Raw genomic sequence first — 22,564 nt, 5'->3', positions numbered from 1 at the left:
AGCAACAGCATGCAAATCACAACCGCTACAGTAGAACCCTATAGACCCCACTCACATGACGTCACAACCGCTCCTCCGCGCCATATTGTCCGTCAGCTCGTCTTGTTTACGCATCACCGCTACGTAAATTCCTCCTATTATGGCGTTTTTTTCTGCTCGCGAACATTAATAATCAAAATAGTGAAGGCGTGTGTGGCGGTTGGTTGCAGTAACAGACAAGATAGACGGAGGACTTGAACTTCTACCGTATTCCGCGAGGCCCGGAGAGGAGAGCGAGATGGACTGCTGCAATTCGACCAGAAAACTGGGCACCAAACGATCACCACAGATTATGTAGTAGTCATTTTATATCTGGTAAGATGCATTTAATATATATTTAGAGGGTTTTGGGCTGACAACCACAATTAAGATCACTGCGAAGCTAATTGCCGACAACATACAGTTTCAAATTAAAGATGCTTATTTCTTCCACCATCATTATTTTTTTAATAATATTTAGCTGGTACCAAGTGAAAGAAGCTGGCCTCGTCTGCGGATCATCAGTTAAACAGGTGTGTCCAAACCTTTTGCAAAGGGGGCCAGATTTGGTGTGGTAAAAATGCGGGGGGTTACCTTGGCTGATTTACATAGAACAATACATTTAAACAAATTTTAGCAAGCCCTACTGTGTGTCACATTTGCTTTATCATTTTTTAAAAATTCATAATTTCAACAATCTCGTCTTTGTGGCGTTCTCTTTCGACACTAGAGCCCTTGCGAAATACTGCTGCAGTGAAATTAAACTAGCTTCAAGGTGCTATAATTTCTCGCTGCGTATCTTCCCTGTAATGTTGTCGTACATCAAACTCTTTGAAAACAGCGACTGTCTCTTTGCAAATGAGGCAGACACAGTTTTATTGAAGAAATAGTCCAATATACACCTATCCTTGAAGCGTCGGCCATCGCAGTCAACTTTTTTTTTTTTGATTGTCGCCATTTTACAAAATTAGAAGTAAAGGGTCACACGGGGTAATGTCGTGCTGCTCTTAAAGTTTTTCAAACTTTCATGAGAATAGGCTTATTTTGTGTGGACAAGATAGTTGTAGATATCAGGGTAGCAGATGTCAGGCAGAGACGGCGAAGACAGCGGGTCGAAAAATATCGATTTAGGCATCAAATATGGATCTGGCGAATGGATAGACTGAAGCTTTTCCACATAACGCCTTTTATGCAACGCATCCAATGAGTTTACAGCGTCTGAAAGCACCGAGGCTTCCATGAATTGCACTATAAATTGCTCGACAAATTGAAACCATTGAGAATACGGATAAACAATGACGGACAATATGGTGGCCGGATACAGCGACACGTCATTCTGTGTTCTGTTTTGAGCTGACCGGAGTTCGTTTGTTTGGTCCGAACTAGAGTTCAGATGCACGTTCACATTTACAAAACGAAGTGAACAATCTGAAAAAAGAACTACGGTCCGCGGCCCAAACAGTGCTAGTGTGAAAGCGCCCTAAAGGTGCAGATTTACATTAGAGTGGTTATTTTTTGGACATTTGTTTACTGATTGTACATGAAATACAAAACATAGTAAAAAGACAGAATTTGTCTCGAACACTTGCCTGAAGCGCTTGAGGTGCAGCCGTAGAACCTGAGGTAAACGATAGATCAGAAGCTGCTTATGGGCTTCTGAAAGGACTAAAGGCTTGTGGGACGTTTTCCTTCTTCTTTCTAACAAATCACATCAGAGATGAGCAATTGTTACATGAAAATGGCATCGGTAGCAGATTGCAAAATGATGAAACAGTGAAAAAACTGAACGCTTAAGTTGAACTAAAACAGAAACAAACTAGGATATGCTCAAACTGGAGTCAAGCCTTTTCAAAACCAAAACTAAATTCAAGGTGACAATGCGGGTGCAGTGCAAATGATATTGCACATGCGTTCAAGTCCAAAGACTGCACTCACTGTTGCAGTGGTTACAGGCGTAAATGCTGCCTTCCAGCGCTTCCATCTCGGTAAACTTGGACAGCATTTCGGTGAGGGTGCAGCTGCGCTGGTAGGCTGTGGAGCCGGAGCCTTTGTTGACGCTGTGGTATCGCTCGGGAAATTCCAAGGACAAGTCCCAGAATGGCTCAACCGTGTTTGACTTGTGCTTGCAGGACAGACATGTCACCTAGAAAGAACGTTTGCATTTAGCCATGAAATGTACAGTCAGGCTTTTCAGAACACACAGCAAACCTCATTGGTTAAAGTGACTGTCCAACTGTGTCGTTTTCGTCAACGATGACATTACAGAAAATATTTCGTCAACGAACAATTTTTTCATGCCGATGAAAACCAGATGAAAATTTGCCATAGTTTCCATAATAAATTCACAATGTGTGATATTTTCTAGGGCTGTCAAATGATTAAAAATTTTAATCAAGTTAATTACAGCTTAAAAATTAATTAATCGTAATTAATCGCAATTAATCACAATTCAAACCATCTATAAAGTATGCCATATTTTTCTGTAAATTATTGTTGGAATGGAAAGATAAGACACAAGATACATTCAACATACGGTACATAAGGACTGTATTTGTTTATTATAACAAAAAAATCAACAAGATGGCATTAACATTATTAACATTCTGTTAAAGCGATCCATGGATAGAAAGACTTGTAGTTCTTAAAAGATAAATGTTAGTACAAGTTATAGAAATTTTATATTAAAACCCCTTTTAATTTTTCGTTTTAATAAAATTTGTAAAATTTTCAATCAAAAATAAACTAGTAGCCCGCCATTGATGATGTCAATAATTCCTTACACAATGCTCATGGGTGCTTATAAAATCAGTCGCACCCAAGCGCCAGCAGAGGGCGACAAAACTCCACAAAACACAATTAACATGTGGGCATTTCACAGTGCTGTCATTTAAATCTGTCTGAGCGGGGCATGTGCGTTAATTGCGTCAAATATTTTAATGTGATTAATAGGGCTGTCAAAATGATCGCGTTAACACGCGGTAATTAATTTTTTAAATTAATCACGTTAAAATATTTGAAGCAATTAACGCACATGTCCCGCTCAGACAGTATTCTGCCTTTTGTTAAGTTTTACAGCAAGGCTTTTTGTGCTGTCTAACAGCGAACTCTTGTGGTCACTTTGCGAAATGGTTTATTGTCTTCTTGCCAGTTCAATATGGCTGCACGACGTCTGGGGCTGACGCCTACGTTGTAATGTTGTGCTTATATGATCCTTGGACAAGATTTGTCCGTAAGTATGGTTGTTGTAAAGAATGTACACATTATGTTACTAAGCGAAATGTTACATTTTTTGTATGAGACGCTTTTTGTTTATGTTTAGTGAACCTGTATAGCGTGCTAAGCTAACGTTGTTGCTAATGCAATGCTTGTGTACTTTTTTTTGTAGTTTTACGACGGTCTAAAGAGGACAATGGTTTGAGGCCATTTTATTAATAAATCAGATGAAAAAGGAAGAAGTCTGATTATTAAGGCGTCGTTCACTAGCTGTCTAGCTTTGGAAAAAGTAGACGCTTCGGAGTGAGGACAACATAGACAGATTTAAATGACAGTAGAGTGAAATGCCCACTACAGTCCTTATGTACCGTCTGTTGAATTTATATATCCATCTTGTGTCTTATCTTTCCATTCCAACAATTTATTTTACAGAATATATATATATAATTTACAGATAAATATGGCATATTTTATAGATGGTTTGAATTGCGATTAATTGCGATTAATTACGATTAATTAATTTTTAAGCTGTAATTAACTCGATTAAAAATTTTAATCGTTTGACAACCCTAGTGATTAATTAAAAAAATTAATTACCGCCCGTTAACGCGGTAATTTTGACAGCCCTAATATTTTCTTATTTTATGTGTAGTTAGATGGCATTTAGCAGTGTTTGGTTGTGTCACTCATGTGACGTGCTGCACCTCTTACTCACCAGCCTGTGAGTAAGCCTGTGCCCATTTTGTGAAACATGTGTCAGGTGCTGCTTGGTAAGTTTTGCTATCTTATCTTGGCTTAATATGCCATGTTGCTTTAGCCTTTAAAGGTCAATGCTGAGTGATTATCACACACACTAAACTAACTTTTAGAGTTAGCATGGTGTTCGCATTAGCATCAGCATTCAGCGCAGTGATTCAGTGTCTTCTTAAACTCTTGGAAAACATTTCACATACAGTTCGTTGCATCCAGGTGAGTTTAATTAATTGCAAATAATGTGCTGTTTTCCTGCTGAGCGTGTATTATCATCATGAAAATGGTGATATCCTTGTAGACTCTACGGTTACGTGCTCATCCGTCATAATAATTCGAAATTGTTGGAAACCTTTTTTTATTTATTTATTCATGGACTAAAACTTTTGACGTTCATAGAAGAAAACATTTTGAAGTAACTAAAATATGACTAAGACCAATAAAGACAATAATTATTTTTGTCCAAAAGACTAAGAAGAAAATTAAAATGGCTGCCAAAAACAACACTGCTGTCCAATTGTTAATATTGTTCAACAGGCCAGCATTCCTGATTCAAAAGGCACTGGGCAGATTAGATTGACATATTACACTGATGCTGAAATTTGATTGGACCCACAACAACAAAAAAGGTTAGATCCAAATACATGTCCTGGGAGCAGTGCAGCCAAGCAATATAAAGCTATGAAATGAAGACACTGCTTGTGATGGCAAGGAGAGAAGGAATTGCTGGCATGAAACAAATACCTCCAAACCGGATATTGTTATTTTAAACAAAAAGGCACAATGGGTGTTTCTGGATGCTTTTTTTTTTTTTTTTTTTTTTTTTTTTAAATGGGAACTTTCTTTTCCCAACCTATGTGAGAAAGCTGAGCACTTGGAAGACCGTTTCACTTCTAAATATGCTTGAAGAAGGTTCTTCGACATAACCTTAAACTTACTTTTAGCATGCGTTACTCCTGTCCAACCTTTACATAAATATCTTACCCTTAATCCTTTATGACACAGGTGTCAAACCGATTCCAGAAAGGGCCAAATGGGTGCAGGTTTGCTTTCCAACCAATGAAGAGGACACCTTTTCACCAATTAGATCTTTTACATGTGTAATCAGTTAAACTTTGTCAGGTGCTGCTTGTTTCAGCAGGAAGTTAATTGGTTAAACTCTCTGCGCGGTATCGGTTGGAACGAAATCCAGCACCCACTTGGCCCTTTCTGGAATCGGTTTGACACCTGTGCTTTATGACAACACTATTTAACCATTTCAGGGACAGTGGTCACTACAGTGGACGGCTATTCAAAAGTTGACACTAAAGACCTTTAACCCTATATAAGTAACTATTTTAGGTCTTTTCTTGGACACTTAAATTGAAACAGCTATTGATAATTTAGGTAAACGATTATTCTATCAATGAATTAGTTCGAATAATCAAGTTATCGGATAACCAACATTTATTGCGTTGCAGAATAAATTTTAGGATATGTAAAACGAAGAAATAAGTGTTTATGCCTGCAATAACATTTATTTTGGCTTGCTAAGATTACACTTTCAAAAGAACATTAAATGCAAATATAAAATACCTGAGTGTTTCTTCAAACTATGCAGAATTGCACATTCATTTTACAAAGCAATAAATGAATTTAAAACTAAACTAGAATACCTGAGTTTAGCCCCAAACTGTATGAAAAAAAATAAATGAGGATCTAAGCACAACAAAAGAACAATTAGCTAACTTGCATAGCAAAAGTCCGCTAGCTTAAATGCTATAAATTGCTAACTTTTGTTTTGCAATGCTCTTCACAAATCGTTCAAACACATATTCCCATAAAAAACTGCAAAATATAATTCTATACTAAATAATGAATACATAAACAAACATGTTAGCTCAAACAATAACTCACCTTATGTTGGTCTTAACAGGGAGCAACTGGATTCAGCCATGTTAGACAAGTTATGGCATATTCACTGTTGCCACTAGAGGGCCGTGTATCCACCCAAATCAATAAAACAGAATGCAAACACTTTCAAAACAAACTATAATAACGCCACTCTAAACGAATCCTCGAAGCAGCAAAATATGATTCGAAGCTTTTTTCTTATCGAATTACCCGAGTTAATCCATTAATCGTTGCAGCACTACAGGCACTAAAAAGAAGGTATTCTTAACATTTCTTAACAGAGTAAAATTGGTGGCTCCAGAGCGCAAGGAAAACATTTAATTTCATATTCTGTGTGGGTATTCTTTGTAGCGTGTGTTGTAAAGGTTAGGAGATCTGACTTTGCAAATGCTCAAAGCCTCGTTCATGCAGCCACACTCACCTGGCTGAGTAGCTGCCCGTGAAAGATGGTGTTGAGCACCTTGAGCACTTGTTTGGACAGCTTCCTTTTGGTGATGGGGATGACGATCCGGCGCTTGGAGCCCTCCGTGTCCAGCTCCTGCTGCACCTTGTCCAGCAGCTCGCACAGGAACTCCTGCGCGTCCTGCTGGTCGTAGCCGCGGAAAGCCGGGATGAGGTTCCACACGGAGTGCAGCATGGCGAAGGGAGACACCAAAGACCAGCGGCCTGACCACATGACCCTGAAAAGTGTATGCAACTCATGGCACAGAGACATCTGTTGGCGGGTGGAGCAACGAGGCTCTTTGGGTTGGACCAACTCGGCAGTCTGCGGGGTAGGCGGGATACTTTCTTTTTTGCCCAAAGTCAGATTTCCCACGCGGCCCAGGGGGCAGGAGGTCAGCGGCGCATTACCACTGCTGACCACGCTTCCGGCCATTGCCTTCATGCCGTGCGAATGGTTGGTTTTGGCCAGGAGCTCCTCGGTCTCACACAGGTCCAAAGTGAGAAAACACTCCCTGAATTTCTGCAAGTGGCTTAGCACTTGCAAGATGGAGTTCATGTAGCACGTGTTCCCCAGATTACGCAGACCGGTTACCCCTGGTGCCAACCGACGGCGGTTCGTCGAGTGGGTCGAGTAGTACCGCCTCAGTTTTGCGGATTTTCCGTTCGGGGGCGGCTTTCGTGACAAGGCGAGAAGGGAAGGCTTCTTAGGAGGAGCAGGAGCTGGAGGTAGGCGTTCCGGAGGGTCTCGAAACTTACAAGGAATGAGTGTGATGGTTGAACGGGGCGCCTGAGTAAGAAGCCGAGCGCTCTTTCTGGGAGGGACGTTGCCCAGCTCTTCCAAGAGTCTCCTTTTCACCTCTTTCTTTTGTCTTCTAGCCTCTTCCAGCTTCTCTTGCCGCTCCGCCTGCAGCTCTTGGTGTTTGCTCATCCACCTCTGAAGCATCTTGGCAAGGAGGGATTTCCTCCTGTGACGCAAAGCTAGCTGCATGGCAGGCTGGGGCCCACTTTCACCGCCTCGGTGGGTGTATACCCGCCAAGCTGAGGAGCGTAGCGAGCGTGTACCGGGGCTCCGAACGGTGGAGAGGGCCCCGCGGAGGAGCTTGAGGTCTCCCTCTGCATTGTCGTTGAGTACATAGTCTCCGCAGGCGAAGCAGAAGACATCCAACTCGCGCACCTCCATGGCCAACGGGTGGTGAGACTCCTGAAAGTGTTTGAGCGAGTGCTCCTCCATGAAGCGCCCGCAGGCCACATGGGAGCACTTGAGGCAAGCCCACACCGAATCTGTGGTGCTGCAGTCCACGCAGTGCCATTTCTGGGGATTGAGGATGGAGTGGTCGTGGCCCAGGCGAAGGCGCACCACGTGCTTACAGCGATCCATCTCTCCGCATGCACATGGGGGGCCCTCAGTGGTGGGACGCAGGTCCTCTAGTTGAGCAGCAAGTCATTCTACAAGTTGCAATCACAAGTCTTCATTAGATTATGGGTTTCTTTAAGAATAAACTTTATAACTTCTCTGGTTTTCTACTACATATTGATCAATAGTGAAAGGTAATAGCCTATCATTCAGTGTCATCTGGCAAATTATGTCATTAACTCTATTTATGTCCAGCTCGGCTCTTTTGCATGGATTCAAAAGTGAGATAATTTTCATTAATGCTCATGACAGTGTCATGTCATATTTATGAGTGTCTAATGACAGTCTTATGGCGCCACAGACAAACAAGAGTATTACCAAATACCATAACTAGAAATTAATGAAACAACTGGAACAGTAACTGAAGAAATAATTAGCACAGAACATAAAATTTGATTATTATTTACATCTGTAGCGCTAAAATGCATGCTTGGAGGCATGTTGAACAGCAACAGTGTTGACAGCAGGTGGCAGCAGAGGCTGACAGTCTCCCCCAAGGTAGCAGTGATGGCCAAATGAAGCTTCTTGAAGCAATGAAGCTTTGCAGCCATTTGGTTCAAAGCTTCAAGGTGGTTCATTTGATCTAATGACAGTGGTATAATGCTGCTGTCAAATTAAGTGTTACCAGTTAATATATAGTCCAGCGCGGCTTATCTATGAACAAATGCTCTTTTCGTGTCAAATCTGGTGGGTGACGGCTTATAGTCAGGTTTGCTTTATAGTCCGAAAATTAGGTAAATGCACCCAGAAACTGTATTTCTTTTTTTTTTTTTTTTTTTAGAATTTTTTAAAAATGTGGATTATTTAAAATATGAAGTCTTCCAGTTCCTTGGGTAGTATCAAGATGGCGGACGGCACAGCAGGTTGCCCCGCAGGAGCTCCAGCTTTTGCCCGAGTTCATTTAAAACCTCATGTTTTACGGACTGCTAACGGCAAAATCATAGTGAAGGATGAACTTTTAAACTTCATGGCCATGAAAATAAGGATTTTAAGTCACTATGAAATTGTCATTTTGGCTACTAACTGTTTCGACTCAGATTGGATTGAACCCTCAAAAAAGACGCTGTTTGAGCTCTGTCCTACTACGTGGCACAATATCTCGCACAAAGGTGCGCAGAAGTACGTAAATAATATAAGAAGCTGACTTAAGTGCTGAACTAGTGTGGCGACAATGTCCCACTGTTTGTCTCGCACTATCTTGATGAGCTACCACCAGTGACTTTTTCAAACATGAATGTTGTAGCCTTCTCCGGAAAGCTATGAAAAGTGTGCTGCATCTGCACGCTCAAACCAGTGAAAATCTGCGCTTCGTGGACGTAAGCCGCAGCTCAGCAGCGGGGACAGGAAGCGAACTCTGTGGAGGACAGCTGCCCGCGTTGCCGCCGGTGGCTGTGGAGGGGGCTACCTAGACTGCTACATCAGGCCGACGACGTCTCATCCCGAATCCCCAAACTGGAACCGCGTTGTGAGGACAAGTCAGCAGAAGCGTACTGTAACGGCCCCTGCCACACGAGGTTCACGTGCCAGTAATCTGCCAACGGTGCCAAGGCAATCTGGCAAAGTTATCGTTGGTACTGGATCATCAGGGAATATCAAAGTGGTCAAAACGAAACTGGTGTTTTTGCTACCAAGTTCTCTCCTGGGTTAGACGCCGAAACTCTACGTGCTCACCTTGAGATGAAACTTTGCAGAGAGGTGTAATGCCATAAGATCGCAACTGTAAATAGCAGACATGCGTCATTTAAAATTTCTGCTGAGTGCCAGGAGATTGGTGACATGTATAACACGGAGCTCTGGCCGGAGGGAGCGTTCGTTCGGCACTTTTATGAACCTCATAAATCTGCTGATGCTGCTCGTCCATTAGCTGGAGGTGTAAATGCGCTTGTGTCTGGCTCTCAAGCTAATGTCTAATGTTGCTATAGATCTAAACGTCCTCTTTTATAACTGTTGTTGCCTGCGCTTGGGACAGAGCGTGGAGGATAAAGCTCGCTGCATTTTTGTGGACCAGTTGTTGGAGCACTGTGACATTCTGCGCCTACAGGAAACTTTTCTGGCTAAGCAGGACCTAAAAGGGCTAAATATGCTCAATGATAACTTTCATGGCTCTGGTGAGTCCTCTACTGATCTCAGTTTGGGAATGAGAAGAGGCAGAATTCCTGGTGGTGTGGCAGTTATATGGAACAAAAGGCTGGACGCTGTTGGTAATGTCCTTAGACTTGGTGTAGATTGGTGCACTGCTGTACACCTGGCCCAGTCTGACAAGTAATTTATTTTAAATGTTTATACCCCATATGAATGTCGTGATAATGTTGACGATTTTGTGGATAAGATGGCATTTATTAGCTCATTTTTAATGCATGTGCAATTCACTAATATTTTTATAGTTGGAAATTTTAATGCTGACATTTCAGGTAGCGGCTCCTTGTTTGCTAACCACCTGAATTATCGCTGTCGGGATAATGGGTTGGTTCTGTCTAGTAGGTGGCTCCTGCCTTCTGGTAGCTACACCCATACAAGTGAAGCATGGCACACCACATTTTGGTTAGATCATTGTATCTCAACAGTGGATGCTCACACTTTCCTGGCAAAGATGGAAATTTTATATAACATGTCTACTTCAGATCACATCCCTGTGAAGATGGTTATTAGTTTTGCTAATGTCCCAAATACTGTTAAAGCGACGATTACGTTACTTCCTATATGTCTGACACCAATGTACAGCTGAGCAACATATATCTGCCCAAGGAAGCAGTCATGCGTAGAAAGAATAACTGCAGTAACCCTAGCCATAAAACAGATGTCATGGAAATGTACAATGACATTGTGTCAGCTCTACTTGCTGTACACCTAAAAGGTGGAGTACTGGTAGAGTTAGGCCTGGCTGGAACACTTATGTCGCTGAATTTTATGCAGAAGCATGTGAAGCTGCCAAGGCTTGGCCTTTGGCAGGTAGACCCAGGCAGGGCCCTATATTTGAATGCAAAATATAAATATGCTTTACGGTACATTAAAAAGAACGAGCAAACATTGAGGGCCGACTCCATGGCCAAGAAGCTTCTTTGTAAAAACAGGAAATTCTTTTGGAAGGAGCTGAGGCTTGCTAATCATTGCAAGCCCTGCTTACCTTGCTCTCGATAGATGGCTTCTCTGGTGCAAATGCTATTGCTGCTTTCTGGTGACAGCATTATGAAAATCTTTTTAACTTTTGTCCCAACTGAACCCTATCAAGTGGGCAATATCGGAGAGGTGTGCACAATTAAGACCCATGAGGTGTTTGAAGTTATCAAAATCTTATCAGTTAATAAGTCCACAGGCATGGATTCTATATCTGCCGAACAGCTTATACGGGTACAAGGTAGTCCGACGCTTGTTCCACTTCTTGCACTCTGCTTTATTTCCTTTATGGTTCACGGCTGTCTTCCCGACTATGATGTCGGTGCTGCTAGTCCCTGTCATCAAAGATAAAGCAGGGAAAGTGAGCAGCTCGGACAACTACAGACCCATCGGCCTTGCTAGTGTTCTTTCTAAGGTATTTGATCTCCTCGTACTGGAGAGAGTTAAACTTAATACACTAATATGCTCCACAGATAATCAGTTTGGTTTTAAACCTAGATGTGGCACAGACATGTGTATTTATGCTCTAAAAGTATTGGCCAATATCTATATGAGGAAAAACTTCTCTATGTTCATGTGAATTTCTAGACGCTTCCAAAGCCTTTAATCGTGTGAACCATGGGAAGTTGTATAGGAAATTAGGCCAAGCAGGGGTTCCCAATGACATTATAAGAATTCTTTATATTGGTATACTCATCAAACTATGCAGGTGAAGTGGAACGGCTGTATAGCGGCGCCCCTCCAAGTTAGCAATAGGGTCAGACAGGGGAGCATCCTACCGCCGATTTTATTCAATTTTTATATGAATGAACTGTCAGAACTGTTAAGTAAGTGTAAAACTGGTTGCATGGTTGGTGGGTTGGTGGTGAACCTTCTGATGTATGCAGATGATTGTGTGCTACTTAGCCCAAGCTCAGCTGGGGTGCAGCAGCTACTCAATGTGTGTTCCGGGTAAGGGGAGCTATACAACATTAAATACAATGAATCAAAGAGTGTTATTATGATTTTAAGAACCGAAGAGGGCAAACAGTTGGTTTTCCCTGATCTGAAGTTGTTTGGTCAAGTTTTAAAGCCCTGTGGTCAGGTAAAAATACCTTGGTCATATGCTCACGGACACTCTGACAGACAAAGAGGACATATTTCGACAGTGTCGCTCATTATATGTCCAAGCCAATGTTCTCTGCCGAAAATTTGGTCAGTGCTCTGATGAGGTCAAGCTCGCCCTGTTCAAGGCCTATTGTACTCCCCTCTACACTGCGCAACTGTGGTCAAATTACAATAAGATAAGTTTTCAGAGACTGCATGTGGCCTACCATGACTCTCTGAGAATCTTGTTGACGAGGCCCAAGTGGTGCATTGCCTCTGAAAAGTTTGTGGCTACTCGGGTGAATACTCTCCAGGCCATCCTAAGGGTGCTGATGTTTAATTTTATTGATCGTTTGAAGTGTTCTAAAAATGTGATTGTCTTGGGCCTGACTAACATTTTGCACAGTTCTACACGCTGCTTTTCACTGTTTTGGAAGCACTGGTATACATGCCTTTTAAAAGTGGGTCACTAGATGACCTAGTTTTGTATCACTGTAGTTTATTTCATTTTATTGTTATTTTGTTTTTAGTCTTGTTTAATCCTTTCCTTGTATTGTATGGCTGTGGCTTGGACCCTGAGTCTGTTAATAAAATCTATCTGTCAACATGTTAGACTCAAGTTTGATGCATTGCACAGCACAATAATAAAATACAAGTGTGTTGAATATCGAAGAACTGAAGTTTACTTGGCCTGGAAGGCGTCACCCACTTTAGAGAATCCCTGGATTAGATGATGTGACCACAGAATGAATGCAGGGTTTTTCCCACATATTAAATTTGGAGGCAGCTGCCTCCGCCATACTTCTCGCTGCTTCCAGCTCTCAGACATCCGACTTTATGAAAACGGAACGTTATTGCAGGAGTTGGTTGTCAATTTTAACTATATCGGTATTATGTTGATGAGATGACACAACATCTAAAAAGTGGAGACACACAGATATATCGGTCGGCTATTTTATCGGGCCAATATTTGGTAATTTGACGTATATTGGTATCAGCCTTTTTTTAATCCGACCGGCCCATATGAAAAAGTCAATTTAAAACTAGGGATAGGCATGAGGGATCGCGACATTTTTCACAGGATCGGAATCAGGTAAAAAAAATCGGGTTTTTAATTAAAAAATATATTTGTTTTCCTGCTTCATGCTCGTACAGCTTCCTGGTTCTTTTCTTGGTCAGCAGTGCACTGAGAGTTTTGTTTGTTAAAGTAAACGATGATTGATAGGCAGTGAAGCTTTAAACTTGCCAGAGAAGCTGGGCAGCGCTACCTTCATAGACGCTGAATGTGTCAATCATCGTTTAGCTGGTGTGCTATGACAACTCATTGCTTGTGTGTGTGCGCGGCTGCTCTCAGCAGTGAGCGGATTTGACTGTACTCACTCAATGAAGCATTTAATAAAGACTAGCATTTTTCTCCGTAATTCTTGTTTAAAAACAATTCGCATTTTGACGGCGGCACAGTGGGACAGTGACAAGTTTAAAACTTTATTTCTTTTTTGGAACGACATTTTTTTTTTTTTTTTAATGAGAGCTACTTATTTAACCTTTTATTCAATGTTATAAGATTTTTCTGAGTCTAGGAAATTTAGACACTTCTGAAGCTATTATTTTTTATTTGTGTGATTCAATAAACAACCTTTAGGCATTTCAATGAAGTTCAGTGTTTGCATTATTAAATTTTTACACTTGGTAGACCTCCAATTTGTTTGGTTTTGGAAAATAATGGAAATGATCTTTTCCGGTGTATATCGCCAAAATAAAAATGTTAATTTTTTTTCCTTTTAAAGGGTATTAAAACACTAAGGGACTGTGAGATATCAATAGAACCGTTATGTGGCAAGATAACAAATATTAATAAAGTTAACAAAAAAATAAATCACATTCATGAGCAATTATCGAAAATAGATCGAAAATTACGAACATTTCCTAAAGTACTTCGGAAACAGCCGAATGGGGCGGAGACGTCATAACAAGGAAACGAAAGGTCGAGGCAGGTGCCATCGTTGTTTATCGACGAGAGAGTTGCGTTCGTGTTTTATCAAAAAAATCGCTAAAATGGTTCAAACCTGTCATTCTATGTGGTCTACAAATTGCCATTTGTCGCAATGTAGTACCCATGAGTTCCCGAACGCGAGAAAAACAGCTGGACTACGCAGATAATGAGTAAAGTTTGTCCGTGCTAAGAGGGCTAATTTTGCACACCCACCCTCCGGCAAGGTTTTGTGTGGTGCGCATTTTACACCTGAAAGCTATTCGAACTATGGACAAATGAAATCAGGTTTTGCTAAGAAATTGCTGATGAAAGCAGATGCGGTGCCCACCATACACGCGCAGCCACCTAAATGTCCCGAGATATCAAGAAAGAGGACGATGACTGGTTCTGATGAGACCACCCCAGGCTAACCAAAGGAGCGGAGCAGCCAAGCTCGAAATGGCCAGAGTGTGTACTCTTTTATAATAAAAACATATCACGCATTGGATATAGGACTGGACACGTATAAATTATCGCTCGTAAAATATATAGAACAAATCCTCTAATCCCATTCATATTTGTGTCTGTTGGCAGAGAGAAAACCAATGATAGCACAATAAATGATAATTATTCTATACATTACATTATTTTGCGGTCACGGTGTATCAGCTTCACAAAAAGAAATGCAAAACAAACCATTCGGTGTTTCCCACAAGATATGTTGCCGGTGTTTCATCAGTGTGATTGCTCCCCTCAATGATCCTTTCATTAGGCTGCAATGGCTTTCGTTTGGGCTCAAATTGATAACCCAAAACACCAAAGAAAGGTTCATAACTCTCCTCGTCACCATTAGAAGATTGTTCGTTACGTCGGATTCGTCGCTGCAACTAGAAACAAAATTGTCCGCCATCATCGCTGCCATTCAGTACTAAGCACTGAGCTGGTTGTTTCCTTGTCGTGACGTCACTCACACAATATGCTAGATTTCCGGGATCTCGGGGGCGGGTCCTTTTAACTTGACAATCGATCCAAATTTCTATCATTTTCTTGGTGTTGCGATGTGTGTAATTACGTGAAGTGGCATGATATGAATCCAAAAGGCATGCGTTTATGGATAAATGATGGAATATTACCATTTCCCCAGGTGTTGTCATACCCTTTAAACACACGTTACGTGTACAATTGTTGGGGTCCTATTTATGAGTGAACGAAGGATGGAGCAGGAGAGCGACAGATGAATCGGTGCTGCATCTGCAATTACGTGGACTCTGTATCGGTCCGTCGTGGTGAAGAAGTAACTGAGCTGAGAGGTAAAGTTCTCTATTTAATGGTCACGCTACGTTCCTACCTTCACCTACGGACATGAGATGTTGGTCATGGCCAAAAGAATGGGATCCCGGATACAAGCGGCCGTAATGAGTTTACTTTGTTGGGTGTTCGGGCTCTTCCTTAGAGATAAGGTGAGAAGCTCGATTATCCTGGAATGGCTTGGAGTAGAGCCGCTGCTCTTCCGTATTGAGTTGACTCAGATAAGGTGGCTCAAGTTTGTGTAAGGCCTATGGGATAAAAACCTGTGGAATCAAGAATTGTTCTCCGCAGAATGAGGGTTGTTCTCCAGGGAATCAACGCTCTTTCGCCGCCGATTCCCAGGGGTAATAACTATTGGTTAATCCAGTCATCTGTTTTATATGACAGATCCTTTTCTGGGTATTGGAAGATGGAGCCCATCTAATCTGACTTTGGGCAAATGTCCAACACTGTTTTTGATGTTCCACTCCTGACTGTACTTGAACGTTTTGGCATGCTTTCTTTTTTAATAAATCAGATAAAAAACAACAGCTGTATCTCACTCATCCATCATTTCTTGAATGCTTCCATCTAATGAGCTCGGAGCTTAAAAGTCCAAAGCCCTTAGTGCACCACAAACGCCTATCAATTCTGCCTGTTCCCCATCATCAATCTTTAATTACAGTAATTCACAAGGGTCAACAGCTTCCCAGAGGCCCAAATTTTGATGTGATTGCCATGTCTATTTCTCAGCAAAACGACAACCTTCACTTTTATCAGCCCCTCACATTGCGCTGCTACGGAATTTAAATTAGATACTGCTTGTATTGAAATAAAAAATGAACAAGCCACGCCTAAGAATAGGAGATAACTATCTAATTTAAAACATTAAAAAGCATCTTAAAATTAAGCAACTATTCATGATGTCCCGATCAGACACTCAGTATCGGCGTCCAACAGTTATATTTGGAGTATGGAACAGTAACAGATTTGATCACAAGATCGGATCTGATCAAACCATTCAGCAAACATGTCCGCTGAGCGGGACTACTTCTCTTTACTAATTAATGAGTAACAAAGCAACATGTAATATTTCTAAACGGAGCATTTCTGTCGTAGACACTTGAATACAAAAAATGGGATTGGTAATTTACTTGTTGCATTAATTTTTTCATTTTTACTGGTTGATAAATATGGGTATTGGATCGGCATCAAAATCCAAATCGGCAAAACATATTTGGTCAAATCGGATCGACGTATGAAAAGAAAAAGAGCATTGGGACATCCCTATTGACAACATGTGTAGAGGTTGTACAAAGTAGTTGACATGGTTTTTCCTCCCATAAATTATGTTTACAACTTGATGTCGACTAGTTGTAATCATGTGTTTTTACCTTGAGGAGGACTCGATCGCTTGCAGCAACAAATTGGCGTACTAAATGAAATTAGTCCGTCACCTTAATTTTTTTTCATGGTCCTCTATTTCTGAATGTGCAGCTTTAGTAAGTGAAGGAGAACCAGTAAAAGGAAATAGACCATGCACAAAGCAGGCAGGATTTGAACAACCAGAATTCAAAGTGTAAGACGAGCTGGGAATTACTCCGCTGCACATCAAGAGATCTGTTATTATCTCTCTTCATCCACCATTAATTTTGACCTTGCATGCACAGTTTAGAGTCCTACTGAGGGTATAGGGCAGGTCCACATTTCCACAGCTAGAACGAAAACCACACTGCTCCTCCTGAATTTGAGAAATGACTTCCCGACTGACACTCTTCCACATTCTGAATAAATCTTACCAGTGTGATATCTCTAGAGTTGGAACTTGGAACACAGCCCTCGGCCCCCTACTTAAAATTCAGTGGCACTGTCCCCAATGTCCATGTGTTGTTGCTAATGTATGCCAACAAAAATAATCCCTGGAACTGCAGGTGGATCTCAACCCCTGCGACGAAGAGCTTCATAAACACCACCGTGACTTCAACCCCAGAGATAAGAGAGCCCACCTTAAAGTCTCCCAACTCTGCTTAGTCAAGGGAAGGCGGGAGTTGAAGAAATTTGTGCACTATCATGTACACCATTATTAGGTGATTATTAATGTGCAGAATTATGTGACTAAATGAAAATCAACAGTATTTTCACCTGTTTACGAGATAAAAAAAAAAACAACTAAAAATGTACAAAATAATAATAATAAACTTGTGAACATATCAGAATCAACTTTCTGTACAGGTGCAACTACAGCGTTCCAAACACTGTTTGGAGAAAATACCAGCTCATATCAGTACGCAACCTCAATTTTTCTGGTATCTGAGTCAAAGTGGAGCTGTAGTTCTGTTACAACCACTGGCAAATCCATCCAGTCAGTCAAGAGTGACTCAAAGCTTTACAAGCACGAAACTCAAACATTCGACTGCAGTAAACGCAGCAAAAGTTGATATCAGATTAACTGTGGCCTACAGCGTCCTAGAGCAGGGCCGCAGCACACTACTATGCCATGCCGTAGCCGTATGTCTGGTGTGCCGTGGAAAATCATCCGCTTTCACATGACTGATGATTCACCGAACTCCGTGAAGTTGGCCCCCGTTATACGCAAATTGATATAAAAATGATGTAAATCGTTTGTGCTACATTTGTACTGTAAAAAGTTTTGTTTGTGCTATCGTTTTTGAGATATTTACAATTCTTTATAGGTCAATCTGAGGTCTACCAACCCCCCATTTTGATTAAAAATGGTGTCAAGTCGTTTGTGCTTCATTTGTGCTGTAAAAAAATTAGTTTGTGCTGCTATCATTTTGAGATATTGAGATATTAATTTCGAGTGATGAGGTCACACAGCCCCTCCATTTATTGCAAAATGGACCCCAAATGGTGCCATTCGTTTGTGCTGCTATTGTCTTATGGATATTGAGATATTAATGTCAAGTGATGACATCACTCGCAGCCTTTCCATATCCTCACTCCCGCGGCTGACAGAGCGTAGCAACTCTCTCAGTAACAGAGGTGTCCAAATAACTAGCACCAACGTAGCGCAAAGGAATGGCACCCCTTCGAGTCCAATATGCAGTCAATGGGGGGCCTGAGATATTAATTTCGAGTGGTGACGTGACTCGCAGTCGCCCATTTCCTGCAAAATGGATCCAAAGGGATGCCATTTGTTTGTGCTGCTTTTGCGCTAATTGTTGGGACACACCTCTGTTATTGAGAGTTGCTCGTTGCTACACTCAGTCAGCCGCGATGGTAGCGGTGTGCCAATACATCGATTATTAGATTCATCGAGATTCGACACATGACGATTCGATTACGATTCATAAATGTTCAAAAACGAGGATTTTCGCTAATAACTTAATGACAGCCACTGCTAGCGCAACAAAATTCAAGACACGTCCGCCGCAGGTTGAGGATGGCGGCAGCGGAAGTTACTGAGTGAGAGATTTACTCATGTACAAAAGACTCGAAAAGAAATCTGTGTATGAGACAGGCAAGCTTCAGGTGGTTGCGCATAGGGTACTCTTCTGTGCGCAAGGTATTTTTTAGAGAGAAAGGAGAAGAGAAAGTTCACTGCTCCTTGCCTTTCAGTTGTCCAGCCGTAGTTTCAAGTCATGTTAATTGAAAAATGTCCTGAGTGTGTTGCTTAGTCCGTGTGCGTCTATAAGTGAGTGCACGAACCCTCTAGTACGGTTTACATCAGGTTGACATCAAATTGACCTATTAAAGAATTGTAAATATTTCAAAAACGATAGCAGCACAAAAGAAACTTTTTACAGCACAGATGTAGCACGAACGATTGACATCATTTTCATATACATTTTCATCTGATGGGGGGCCAACTTAATGGAGGTGATTCACCCTGACTTAAATTTTTGAAAATGAATACGCCAATATGCAGTTGCTGAGTGTGTGTGCTGTCCAATTGTCATGCAGTACTGTTCCATCATTTCAGTAGGTGTCAATAGGTAGCTAATTATGATGTTTAGTGATGTGTAGGAGGTAAGAGTGGCATTGGGTCTAGCGGCTACATGCCAGCTCAGAACTGGACACTGGACAAAATTCATTCAATGGCGGTCAAAATGAAGCAAAGACAGTTTTCTCTCAGAAAGTCTCTGGTTTGAGGAAATATGCAAAAGCTATCATTAATTGGGATTTACACACGACTGTAAAAACTGAACATAGAGCTGAACATAACTTTCATCAGGACGCAATGATACCTACTCCAATACAATGAGCCCAATTGTCACATTGAGTGAGTAAAAATATGATTATAAAATGTGTTTTTCTTTGTGTTTGATTTCTATTCAATACACGACTTTATACTCTTAATGTAGGCTACAGAAATTCAATTCTACATTTTTTTTTTTTTTTTGCTTGTGGTGTGCCTTGGGATTTTTTTTTTTTAATGAAAAAGGTGTGCCGTGACTAAGGGTGTAACGGTACATGTATTTGTATTGAACCGTTGTGTTACGTGGTGCTCGGTTCGGAACAGAGGCGTACCGAATGAGTTTCTGACGTAATGTAACCCTTACTTTTCGAGGCTGTGAGTCGATCGGGTTACAGTTTTTTTGTGTAGATCAGGGGTCCCCAAACTTTTTCCTGTGAGGGCCACATAACTTTTCCCTTCTCTGATGAGAGGCCGGGGTCAGTCTTCTCTACTATAATGAGGACCAACACGGTACGACAGTATAACCCAGAAACGTCAACGGCACGACAACGTGGCCGCCGCGAGAACACAGTGAAACGCGGGCGTTAAAGTCAATCAGCCAATGCACACCTGTCGCAGTGCAGCCGCGTGTTAGACGCGTCCCAGAAGCGGCTCAACACGACGCACGCGAATAGAACGGCAGAGTTTATTATTTGACGCGAGACGCGACCCTCCTGCGTCAATACTACTACCGGTAGCTAGGATCGGGCAGACCGGAAGTCACTCGTATAAAAATATGGTGGACCCGGTCGATTTTCAAACTAATATGCAATCATAACCCACTTTTTGAGTCCATCAGATCTCTTGAGTGGTAGATCGGGGCACAGTTGACTTGTCTTTGTTGATTTACTGCTGTCTTCTCTGCTATAATAATATATATATAATAACCAACATGACCCTGTGTTCAATACAAAACCCTCCTACCACAACAAAACAAGTAGGAACTAATATTCACATAGGAACTAAAGTTATACAACATAAAATATACAATATAAATGAATACTACATCACATTTGTAAAATATAAACACATAATAAAATAAATAATAGCCCATTTAAATAAAATAAACTGAAATGAGCTAAAACACCTGTAATTAAATAATAAGAATAATACACAGATCCTACTTACACAATTAAATTTATTAATTTCTGTGTGGCGCTTTAACTTGAGGAAATCCACCAATAAAGCTTTTGAAAACCGTTCATAAGAAAAAAAAATGATTCACTGAGGCGTTTTATTTGTAAAATACATTTTAAAGTGCATGTGACACGAAAAAGCATGTTTATTTCATAATACACGCGGTATTTTATGCTCCTGAATGATGTGGACCGCTTGGATGTGTGTGGAAGTGATCGCTATATTTATTTAGTTTTTTTGAATCCCGCGCCATGAAAATGAGTGACTTCCAGCTTCGGTCTTGCATTGAGGAGGAGGGAGCTGTGACGTGTACGGGTGAAGGCGTCCTCTTCACTATACAGCGTACTGTTGTGTATGGGGACGAAGGATTCAGCTGATTTTGCGGATTAATACGTTTATTTTTCGCATCACACCAGCCAAACGGCTGCAGAAAAATCATTCTGTATGAGGGAGAGGCGTATGAGCCTTTTTGGAGTTTCAAAAGGTTCCCATTTACCGTGGATATTGGCCAAAACAAGCCCGACCACTATGGGACCATTGGACTTACGAGGAAGTGAGTAAACATCTTGTTTTGTATTATGTCAAATACGAATACAGCGATTACAAAGTAAACACTACAGACTTTCTTTAAATAAAGGACTACTTACGTTTGATCATTGATAGGCATGTAAAAAGCTCTCCTCATGCACATTAGCTGCACGTTAGCTTCACAACAACTGCAGCCGCCCTCCTCCGGGGAATGAAAAAATTGCTCTCCGCCGGGCGGTTTGCCAATCCGCGAAGACAGTCGACTACGCAGTCGTCATGTCAAATAAACCGGGCTAGTTATGTGTGATTTTCCGCTTCGAAGACTTTGAAACATCATTCGATTCGGGTTGGCATGTCTGTTAGCTTTCACGCCTCTTGGTTTGTTTACATTCTCCGAAGCCAGGGAAGGGAAATGACATATGTCCGATTTAGGTGTCATAAAATATCGTTCGGGAGGTGCGACAGTAAAGGTGAAGTCGACAGTTTTGACCATTATGGAGTAATTTTGCCACGTCATCCTGAATAAGTGCATTTTTATTATTTCATTTTCCATTTAGCACAAGACTGTTATTTGTCATGACCATGACAATTATTTAGCAATTGGGGAAAATACTTGGATGAAAAGAATATCCTGTAAGAATACTGGAGTAGAGAGACTGAAACAATGACATTTTGCAGCTCTCTTCGTATCGTTTTCCTCGTTGTGAATAGTTCCCCCTCGACAGGCTGACTGGTCCTTCTCAAGCCATTTATATAGCTATTGGGGAAAATACTTGGATAAAAAGAATATCCTGTAAAAATATTGGAGTAGAGAGACTGAAACAATGACATTTTGCGGCTCTCTTCGTCTACTTTTCCTCGTTCTGAATAATTCCCCCTCAGTGAGCTGAACAGTAAAACCGATGAGCCCAGTCTCCCGCTGACGTCATCTACCTGTTGGGGACGCTAAAGCCCTATAATGGTAGGTGTGGCTAACCGGCAGATTAAAAGACTAATTTCTCGTCATCTGCGCTTTGCTAAATTGTTGGATATAGTCGAAGCGTCTCAAAATATGATTCTAATTCACATAATAATGGCATTTAAGACTTTTTTTTCTCCTGTCATGTGCTCTTTAAAATCTTTGTCATTGGGATTGCTTTTATCTTTAGCACAGCTCTTTTTTCTTCTTTCTTTTAGAAAGAAAGCTGACCAATACGCCGGGTCTGAAAGGCAAATTGTTGTTGGATTATCTTTAAATACCCGCTACTTTTTGAGCAGAGTTCTTGCTTTGTATAGGCTAATGTTCCTATTGTTGAAAGCACAAAGGTGTGAATAAACAACTAGCACATTTGTATTTTGCATTTTGTTTTCTTACTGTACCGAAGATGAACCGAACCGAGACCTCAAAACCGAGGTACGTACCGAACCGAGATTTTTGTGTACCGTTACACCCCTAGCCGTGACCCTTAAAAAGGTTGAAAAGCACTTTCCTAGAGTCTATTTTACTTCTCTACATTCTACTCAGTCGATG

At 41.2% G+C, this 22,564-nt stretch overlaps 1 protein-coding gene across 5 annotated transcripts in view; it reads right to left on the bottom strand.

Moving 5' to 3' along the window:
- The window catches only part of usp49 (ubiquitin specific peptidase 49), a 37,303-nt gene that overhangs the window by 9,915 nt on the left and 4,824 nt on the right, over nt 1-22,564 (bottom strand). For 4 of the 5 annotated variants that reach the window (XM_057846272.1, XM_057846270.1, XM_057846271.1 and 1 more), the window contains exons 3-5: nt 6,296-7,764; nt 1,954-2,161; nt 1,608-1,716 (exon numbers count right to left, since the gene is read on the bottom strand). In XM_057846272.1, the coding sequence (XP_057702255.1) occupies nt 1,608-1,716; nt 1,954-2,161; nt 6,296-7,696 (1,718 nt within the window). In that variant the 5' untranslated portion in view covers nt 7,697-7,764. Of the gene's footprint in view, nt 1-1,607; nt 1,717-1,953; nt 2,162-6,295; nt 7,765-10,856; nt 17,579-22,564 lie in introns of those variants that run through there. The other variant, XM_057846275.1, reaches the window with a different exon arrangement.

The sequence above is a fragment of the Corythoichthys intestinalis genome, chromosome 9 (assembly GCF_030265065.1).
Source record: "Corythoichthys intestinalis isolate RoL2023-P3 chromosome 9, ASM3026506v1, whole genome shotgun sequence".
Classification (NCBI taxonomy): domain Eukaryota; kingdom Metazoa; phylum Chordata; class Actinopteri; order Syngnathiformes; family Syngnathidae; genus Corythoichthys; species Corythoichthys intestinalis.
Note: the sequence above shows the minus strand (reverse complement) of the source record. Positions and strands in the feature narration are given on the sequence as shown.